General features: G+C 42.2%; 1 protein-coding gene across 1 annotated transcript; it reads left to right on the top strand.

Moving 5' to 3' along the window:
• Positions 1–212: 212 nt before the first annotated feature.
• Positions 213–6,641, top strand: LOC307035126 (uncharacterized protein). The gene is made up of 4 exons (XM_079674154.1): positions 213–448; positions 1,850–1,979; positions 3,782–4,011; positions 4,673–6,641. The coding sequence occupies exons 1-4, from the start codon at positions 404–406 to the stop codon at positions 4,880–4,882; spliced, it is 615 nt and encodes a 204-aa protein (XP_079530280.1). The 5' UTR covers positions 213–403; the 3' UTR covers positions 4,883–6,641.
• The last annotated feature ends 3,695 nt before the right edge of the window (positions 6,642–10,336 follow it).

Here is a 10,336-nt window from a genome sequence, read left to right as displayed (position 1 = left end):
TCAATTATTACTTCTGGTACTTAAGTGGATTTTGATCCTATTAATTTGAACTCTTACTTGAATCAAATGTTGACTACAGGAATACTTGTAACAGTATTCATACACTGTGTTATTTCTACTTTTACTCAAGTAAAAGTTCTGAGTACATCTTCCACCTCTGGTTCCAGCAGTTAGAATTGAACATAATGTTTGTGCCACTGATGAATATCCTGTTACACACGTAAGGAACACAGAGTAGATCATCAGAGACTACGTGTTAAATAATCTGATAGAGGCTGCAGATGAGATTGAGTGTGAATCACTGTGGAGTGCATGGAGGTGAGGGAGGAACCAGCTGTGACCCGCCCCCCCCGCTTGCTGCTATAAGACTGAAGGTCTCCTTCAGTCAGTCCACAAAGACAGTATGCACTCCTCAAGCTTCTCCTCTCCCACAGCAAACACACTGAAGGTAAGACCCACTTCCACTCTGTTCCCTGAGCTGTGTCTGACAGGTTGTAGTGCCGTCTAGTAGTCGATTCGATTTGTTGTTAGAAATGTAAGCAGTGTGTTCCAGCTATCTGCATACCGTTCTTTTAATGGAACCAGCAGATGTTCTACAAATCCCTAAAAATGATCTGATTTGTATTGTAAATTAATTAAGTTTTGATAAGAGGGAATATGGCATTCAATTACAATTAATTTAGCTGTTATCAAAAGCAATTAATAAGTTCATTAAAGCATAAAGTGCATTGTAAATGCTGCTGTATTGGATTAAACTAAACCATCTTTTTGTTTTCACTGGCCAAGATGATTATGGAGAGAAGTCTTTATTGTTTTTGTTGTATTGTTTACTTCTAGAAAGTCAGAAAATGTAACTTTTCCATAAATCAAGATATACAGGCAAAACAGTTTCCAACAATATACAAACAATGAATATATATATCTTTGGGAATTAAACCAAACAGGACTTTCGAGGTTATTTGCCTTCATATAGATTTTCAGATCTTAGTTTTTGATTTGTATTGTGTGTAAATGCTTATGTAAAGCACTATTAGTTGCCTTTGTGTATGAAATGTGCATAATGAATCAAGCAACGGTAAACCATTGCCTGCAAATCCAAAAATGCTGATTAACACAAAGAAAGGTCTTAGAGTTGTGCTTTTATTGTTGCCCTACCAAGAGGCATTCCCATAAAATGTGTTAATAATCAGAAATTAATGCAGCCGTAAAAGTAAAGCATTTCTTCATCTCTTCGTAAACCTTTTGGACAGTTTTTCTGACAAAACGGGTAATTCAAAAACATTGTTTACAAAACATTGTAAGGACTTCAGCTTTTGGACAAAATGAATCCAGGTCTGGCACACCTGTCTCCATATGCTGAGGGGGGTGGGGTATATATTATATAGATCTATTATAAAAGCATCAGTAGAAAATATAAATATCTGGAAAATTAATTGGCAGTCTCAAATTCGCCGTAACGATACAAAGGACATGTTCCGGACTGAGACATCTGCATACTGAGCAAAATATGATAATATTTTGGCCGCAATAAGTTAGTCATACATTTTACTTGTGCATCACACATTGTCTTCCATCTCCTTTTGGGTGCAGGAAAGCATTTGGAAGTTATTATTATCAAATGTATAGTTAAAAGTGTTTTTGCCTACATGCATTCATCCGTCAGTCAAGCTGCAAAGGCATGTGTGCTGGCTTTCTCTTCAACCCCCCCGGTCACCAGCACATGAATCTTAATGTTGTGTTATAGGCTTTGTGTGTAGGTGTATAAAGGTCTCCTCCTCCTCCTCCTCCTCCTCCTCCTCCTCCTCCTCCTCCTCCTCCTCCTCCTCCTCCTCCTCCTCCTCCTCCTCAGGTGTTGTGTGTCCGGATGTGTATCTGTCTGGCAGGCTGGCCCCTGGCCTCAGAGGCAGGCCAACTGCGCTGTGGCTCTGATCTGCTCAAGGACCTAATGTTTGTCTGCGGGGATCGTGGAATCTATTTAGGTACGTTTATATTCAGGTAATATACCTGTTTCACATAAGGACTCATGTCTTTAGTATAGAATGTTCCATAATACCTTTCTAAACTGTGTTATTGTGGCATTAAAGGTCAGGAGGTCACCAAAATGATTAGGATTATTCCTCTGCAAACTGGTTGTTAACATCTAATGTTTTGCATGGTCCAAAATTGATCTCTAACCTTAAACTGATGTTAGGGACACTCTATAAAGTGCATGCATAGGAACCAAAATAATCTCAGATTTTTATTTGAGCTATGAATACTTTATCATACCAACATTTTGTTGTCTTTCCCTCTTTCCATTGCATTCACAAAACAAGCAATAATGCATCATGGTCCAATAAGCAATGTCGCTGTTATTGTGTTCACACTGCAACGACATGGAGGGAAATACATAAAAAACATAAGCTCTACATTTAACTTGAAGTTGACATAACACAAATGCAGTTTGCTTATATTTTTTCTTCCCTAGATTTTAATAGAGATACAAAAAGATATTAGGACCAAAATGCTATGAAGGTTATTCTAACACGGATAAGGCCATGGTCATCAGTCCATGTGAAAACACCGCAAGTTATCAGCTAAACAACAATAAAAAACACATCCTGCATAATGATAGTCACAACACTGCTCCTCCGTGCTGCAGGCTGTAGCTGTAAACAGGACACACTCTTACTTTTTATGCAATTTCATATCTAATGTTGGATCTATTTCTTGGGCCAAGTCTGATTGCATTGTTCTGTACATTAGTGCTTCATGTAGGCCACACCACAGTGGACCTTTTACCGTGAAGCAGCTTTTATTTCAAATAAAATGTATTATTATTACTAGAATAAAATATCTCCCATTGGACACAGATAAATACCCACAGGCCCTTTCACCTGATTACCTTTATCTCAATTCTGACCAAGGCCAACTTCTTCCTCCTGCTATCAGAGGGGTGGCAATCCACCAAAATGGCAGTGTACTCACAGAACACCGTGCCTCGGTGTGATAGCTACATTGTTGCAACACTTGCTATCTGAGAGCTGCACCGCTCCAACCACTTCAAACAGAGAAGGTGTAGACAGGAGAAGCAGAGCGCCCCTCAAACCACATTTCTGCAGAACATGACTTATCCTGGGTAAGTAGCAAATGCTAGCCTCCTCTGTACCGTGTATGCTAGCATTTGCTACTTACCCAGGATAAGTCATGTTCTGCAGAAATGTGGTACTAAACCAAAGTAGACATGAGCCCCAATGCATTTTAAACTTTATTGCTACCATATTGTCAACATGCTCTCCTGGACCAAGACGATGTAGTTCAGTAGTGTCTCTACTGTGACTTGTCTCAATGATTTAATGTTCAAAAAGCTCTTTATTTTTCTCATACTGCCTGTGGGGCACCTCTTTTCACCCTCTGTCTGAAACCAGAGCCCAGTCTGCTCTGATTGGTTAGCTGGACGGCTCTCCCACTGGAGGGAAACTTTGATAACCTATATAACACACTACAGGAGACAGAAAACATCGAAGCAGAATAGAGTGTCCGCTTTTGGGGTATTGGCTATGCGCACCGCCGTATTAATAGAACTTTCTTAGATCGTTTTGGATAAGATTTCAATACCAGTCAAAACCTTAAAGTTGAATACCAATTTCCAGACCTAGTAATTACTATTGCAAGAGAGGATAGAATTTGGTAAGCATGCCAAAGGATAAAAGGTTTCATGAATGGTTTAAATTAAATGACCTAAGTAGGAAGGCTTTAAAGAAAGATAAGAATCTCAAGATGAACGTTTCTCTCTCTGCAGGTAGAGGGTCATGGTCCGGTTACGGAGGTCGGCCTAGAGGGAAGGGGATCGTGGAGCAGTGCTGCCGCTCGCCTGGCTGTGGACTCCAGTATCTGGAGATGTACTGCAACAAACCAAAGGGCCAGCAGCCCACCACAGCTCCCCCTGCCACCACCACAGCCCCCCCTGCCATCAGTATAGCCCCCCCTACCGCCACCACAGAACCCTCGACCACCACACATACGGTCATGGTACGACCTCTACTGCTTGAGCTTTACAGTTTAGTCTTGACCTTTGGAGCTAAGGCTGTATGAAATAGTTTGTAAAGGTCACATAGCTTTTAAAACACATCTCATGGTCCTCAGCAGATTCTGAGATCTTGTGGTTGGCGAGGTTGTTACCCCTATCTCTGTTCACAAATGGTCTTTGGTAGTGGGGATTCAGTGCTTGTGTGCAGAAAGATCTAGTCCTAGGATGTGGTGTTCTTCATGGGTTCCTCATGGGTTCCAATTCTTAGACACGGAAGTCCTAGGCAAATCCAAAACAAAGGAATACCAAATCTGAAAGAAGACCAGGGGATAACTGATCTAAGAGAGACACAGCAATCAAAGGGGGCATTCCAACCTGTTTAGGGTTAAGAATATTTTGTCCAGCTCTTCTGCTTTCTGAAAAATGCAGTCTCCGATTTCCATAAAGGCAACAACAGTATTCATTTATACCGTGGAGTTATAAAGTTGTGTAACACAAAGGTGGAAATAAATGAAGATGTTACTTCAATTCCAAAAACAAAAATCCATTATAATAATTTCAGTATTTGTGGTAAAACCTAACTCAGCCCCACACAGGCCGAGTTTACTCACTACAGCCGTTCTGTCCTCAAATCAATTCCTCATTCTTATCTTTGTTCTGCAGGCTCAGCAGTTCCAGGCAGTGTTTCAGAGGAGACTCTCTGAGCACCTGGGGGCCCCCAACAGCGCAACAAAGAAGAAAACACCGCCTCCTCCTCGACGGAAAAGCAAAGGTTTATCTGCACGCAGGAGGAAGAAAACAAGGAGCACAACCAGCAGGCCTTCGTCGACCTCCAGGAGCCCGCCCCAAAGAACCACAGCGCTAAAGTCATGACCTCAGAAGAAGTTACTGGCACTGGTACGCTACCTGATGCTCTACTTTAAGTAGTTATTTACTAAATAGGGGTGGTTGATAATCACTAACAGAGACTTCAGGGGGGCACAGATGGGAGGTCCTCAGCTCCAGGGGAGACACTCACAGAATCCTGACTCCAGCTCTGGGCCAGCTGCTGTCACACTGCCACGTCTGGAATAGCTCTCCTCTGAAAGCTGCTTTCTTGCCTCAATCTATTAAGATTAAGACTACCTGTAATCATTCAGTTCACGCTAGTGTTATTATACAATTACAAACCAAGACCCGAAAATACACACCAGCTCATGGAGGTGTCAGAGCGAAGGGGCTGCCACTGTTCCAGCGCCCGGGAGCAGTTGGGGGTTCGGTGCCTTGCTCTCGGACACCTCAGCAGTGCCCAGGAGGCTGACTGTTACCTCTCCAGCTACCAGTCCACACCATTTTTATTTCTTGGTCCATGCCGAGATTCGGTTCCCAAGCAAAGATCTCCATCCATATTTTTGGTCCGATCGGGAGTGAACTTATGACCATTTGGTCCCCAAGCCAAATCTCTACAAACTGAACTTTGATCCCCAAGTTTAGTCTGTGTTAACCCATGATGGACTTATGGGAAATGGTGTTTGTTAAAGGCTTCTAACTATTACAGAGACAATATCACTTCTCTACTGCAAAGACTTGGTAACTGTCCTATGAACTGAACCTTTTCTTTTTAGGCGTACTCATTATCGATACAGTGATAAATATATTTAGCAATTATGATGCTATATGAATGATTTAGAATTTGGAGTGTGTTTGTGTCCACTTTCAAACTCTTCCTGATGGAAATATATCTTTCTCATTATCCACTGTGTGTGAGTGTGAGTGTGTGTGTATATTTGAATACTTTTATAGCACTTTTAAAACAGAATTACTGTATCTTCCCCGTGTGTCTTGGATGCAGACTCAGTTTTTCTGATTTGCATATTATTTTCTGTCTGAAACATACAAGTATTATGTTTTTAATTGTTGTGTTTTCTGTAAAATAATTTTTAACGCATTCATTATTTATTTCACTACCACAACATAAGAGTATAATAAATCTAAAATCATATAAATTCTTTGTGGTGTTATCACTCAATTTGAAATGTTTTAATTTCCATGTTGTGTTCCATAAGCTTTATGACGATACATCTCCGGTCAACCTTTTGTTTTGACGTTGAGCAGCGATCACAAACAGTTGACTCATTACATTTGATAAGTTATTATCCCTTTCTGAAGCCTTTGATTGAGTTGTGAAGGCCGTCTGATTACACAAAGGCTCCTCTGCGCGTAGAGTATGGAGCATTATTCTGTGACAAAGTCTCAGTTTTTATTCTAAAGTAAAGTTGTGTGCTTTCGAGGAAATGGTCATGTTTATTAATGAGCAAATGCGGTACCTGGATGTCTTCACCTACCTTACTCAATTGGAGATTTATCTTGCTTTTTTTTATATAGATCAACAATGCGTTCGAAAAGTGAATACCTTCACTCACCTTTGTAAGCGTTTCACCCATAAGTCTGCAGATATATGTTATATAACAGGCACAGAGGATTTTAGAGGGTGAGGGGCCAAGTTCAAGTGCATTTTTGCTGCTAATTTAAAGGTGGGGTAGGTAAGTTTGGGAAACCGGCTCGAGATACACTTTTTGTTATATTCCATGGAATGCTCTTAACATCCTGATAGCAATGAATATCTTAAGTGCTTTAACAAGGCCCGGCTCAAATAAATGGATGGCCTACCTGCCTGTCAGCCTTCCATCTGTGCCCAAACTTATCTCGTGCCCTCATTGGTCATGTGCGCGTTCGTGTGTGTTGGAGGAGGGGCTCTGTAAGGAAGTGGCAGATTTTTTCCGGCTGTGTGTTTTCAAATTCTAGCGCACTCGAGCTGGTTTCTCCAGAATTACCTACCCCAACTTTAATAAATATATGGCTGGAATGAAGATTGTGACAGCAGTAAAGGGTTATTAAAATGTATATATTAAAAACAAACCCAATACGGAGGATGGTTCAAACAGGTTACATGATGCTACTGAGACAGAAGACTAGACTAGTACAGTAACTACAACTAGCTAACGTTGTAGCCTAGCAGAGTGGACAAGTTGCTGTTAGCTGTGAGGCACGTACCTTTCCATCAAAGTGACCACGCCCTAATTTATGCAAAAACGTTAAGACCTAATATAAATTAAAGCTGCAAGCAGCGTTGAGCGGGCCTTCGACGCTCCGCAGGCTGTTGTCCGCACGTCGACGTGTCTAGGTGTCTGAAGGACTCGGCCGTTGGCAAACGTGGGAAGTTTCAGGCCGATCGGACAATGTATATGAGTTACAGCAGTAAAACAAACATTGTGTTTGATGGCGGGTGATCTGTCGACATGGCAACGGCATTTCATGACACCCCATAATACGCCTAGATGTGTTGAGGGCTGCATCGTTATCAAACCTGTGAAGTTTCGTGCCATTTGGAGCATGTTAACTGGAGTTATGAGAAAACCGTGTTTAACAGCGACCATTTTGTTACCATAGCAACTAAATTTGACGAAATCTCAAAGCTGACACTTATATGTCTCGAGCGCTTGATGATTAGCACACATGTGAAGTTTGAACACTTTTTTACCATTTACACAGGAGTTCTAGCAATATCGTGCATAACGGCGAGGGATGTGTTGCCATGGCAACAGCTTTTGAGAAAACTCAGTATTGTCATATTGAGGTGTTGAGGGCCGTACCATTAACTGTCATCTGAAGTCTGGTGCAGTTTGGACGTTTTTCTATTGAGTTACAACAACACCCTGTTTCATGGTGAGGGATCTTTCGCCATTGGAAACGGCATATGATGACATCCCATAATTGGCATGGAGCTGTTGAGGGCCGGACCATTAGCCATCACCTGAAGTCTGGTGCCGTTTGGACCATTTTCATAGGAGTAACAGCGACACCGTGTTTCATGGCGAGGGAACTGTTGCCATGGAAACGCCATATGATGACATCCCATAATTGGCATAGAGCTGTTGAGGGCTGCATCGTTATCAAACCTGTGAAGTGTTGGGCTGTTTGGAGCATGTTAACTGGAATTATGAGAAAAACGTGTTTCACGGCGGCCATTTTGTTACCATAGCAACTAAATTTGACGAAGTCTCAAAACTGACACTTATAAGTCTCAAGCGCTTGACGATTAGCACACATGTGAAGTTTGAACACTTTTTTACCATTTACACAGGAGTTCTAGCAATATAGTGCTTAACGGCGAGGGATGTGTTGTCATGGCAACAGCTTTTGAGGAAAACTCAGTATTGTCATATTGAGGTGTTGAGCCGGACCATTAGCCATCATCTGAAGTCTGGTGCCGTTTGGACCATTTTCATAGGAGTAACAGCGACACCATGTTTCATGGCGAAGGATCTGTCGCCTTCGCAACAGCATATGATGACATCCCATAATTGACATAGAGCTGTTGAGGGCCGGACCATTAATGATAGTCTGAAGTCTGGTGCCGTTTGGAGGATTTTCCATTGAATTACGACAACACCATCTTTCATGGCGAGGGATCTGTCGCCATGGCAACTGCATATGATGACATCCCATAATTGGCGTAGAGCTGTTGAGGGCCGGACCATTAGCCATCATCTGAATTCTGGTGCAGTTTGGACCATTTTCCATTGACTTAAGACAAAATTGTGTTTTATGGCGAGGGAAGCGTTGCCATGGAAACGACAAATGGTGAGATATCACATTTCACGTAGAGCTGTTGAGGCATGGACCGGTGATATAAAAGTGAAGATTGGGGGACGATGGGACCGTGTCCATTGGAGTTACAGCGACACCGTGTTTTATGGCGAAGGATCCGTTGCCATGGTAACGCCACATTAATTAACATCAGATTTGACTTAGAGCTGTTCAGGGCAGCAGTGTTAACCATCATGTGAAGTTTGGTGGCGTTCGGAGCATGTCAGTTGGCGTTATGACATCATCGTGTTCCATGGCGAGGGATCGCCAAGCATCGAGCTAACGCGAACTTTGGCGCCAAATCAAGGCTACGCCGTGCGAAAGAAAAAAAGTTCCGTGATAACTTTAAATTGCCCATGTCTCGAGAACCTACCCGACGAATTTCGAGTCGTACGGATAAAGTCCCTAGGAGAAGATAGATTTTGCGCGGAGGACGAGGAGGTTTTTCCGACGCCAAATAAAAAATGGCCGACTTCCTGTACGTTATTTTATACCCCTCCAAGAGGCTTTTTTGTTTGTCTCCGCACCCTAGATATGCGTAGCGAGTTTCGTTCGTTTAAGTGAAAGTTAAAGTGGGGGGAGTTTACGTTAAAACGGAAGTGGGCGTGGCCTACACAATTTTTGATGCAAAGTTCCGGAACCAATAACACATCGCGATTTTCACCACTTCTGACGCGAGTGCAACATTTTGTGAGTTTTCACATAATTGCGGGGGTCAAAAGTGCACGCAAAGTGTTCAAATAATAATCATAACAAATAATCGGTCCGATATCAATAGTTTACAGTGACGTGGGCGTAGCCCACTGTAGTCGCGTGTTCTACCTACTGTCATGATTTAGGTCACTTTTAATGGGCTTTTGCCCCTCGTTTTCCCCGTTTTTTGTGGGTTTTGCATGGTTATCGCTCGCATCGCGAGCGACTAAATTGATCGTAACGATATCAATTATGCAATTCTGCGCCCACGTGACTGGGCTCGCACGGCCTATCAGCCGTCATGTTTTCCAAACCTTTTCTGTGCTTTTGCCGGTCGTTTTCCCTGTTTTTGGGTGTGTTTCGCAGGTTTATCGGTCGCTGCACGACCGATTTCAATAGGGTCTTCGCCGACCTCTGGTCTCAGACCCTAATAAAAGGGTCGCGTTATAAAACAATTCACTCAACAATTAATAATCATTAAGGTGGAATCTAACTATATCCCGAATAATTTTTATTGCATCCAGGGGTAGAAACATGTTTATTTCTGCTGTAAAGTTGGGCATTTTAACATGGGGGTCTATGGAAATTCCTCCTTTCAGTTTGTGGCACTTCCTTATTGGCGTCCCGGCTCTGCCCCAGAGTTTGCCGCTTTGGTGTAACTAAAGTCTGATTTAAGGGTTGTTTATATTTCACATCATTAATCAGAATCTGCAAAGTAACTAAAATAAATGTAGTGGAGTACAAATACCAGGTTAACCACTAAATTGCATGTTTTACTTGCTGCTTTGTATTACTTGGGATCAATAAAGTATATCTTATCTTAAAGGTCCCATGTCATGGCCATTTCTACTGATCATAATTCCATTGTTGAAGTATTACGACCCTGGGTCATTAGGTCATTTGTGTGTATGCTTTTCCCTCCTTCTGTGTGTGTGTGTGTGTGTGTGTGTGTGTGTGTGTGTGTGTGTGTGTGTGTGTGTGTGTGTGTGTGTGTGTGTGTGTGTG

Source organism: Notothenia rossii (assembly GCF_949606895.1).
Source record: "Notothenia rossii genome assembly, chromosome: 4".
NCBI lineage: Eukaryota > Metazoa > Chordata > Actinopteri > Perciformes > Nototheniidae > Notothenia > Notothenia rossii.
This window is presented reverse-complemented; position numbering and strand designations above follow the sequence as displayed.

Excerpts from the sequence above, each read along its gene's own strand:
- LOC307035126 (XM_079674154.1), top strand. The coding sequence starts at position 404 with ATGCACTCCTCAAGCTTCTCCTCTCCCACAGCAAACACACTGAAG. Across the intron at positions 449-1,849 it reads CCACAGCAAACACACTGAAG|GTGTTGTGTGTCCGGATGTG; the intron begins GTAAGACCCACT and ends CCTCCTCCTCAG. Across the intron at positions 4,012-4,672 it reads CCACCACACATACGGTCATG|GCTCAGCAGTTCCAGGCAGT; the intron begins GTACGACCTCTA and ends TTTGTTCTGCAG.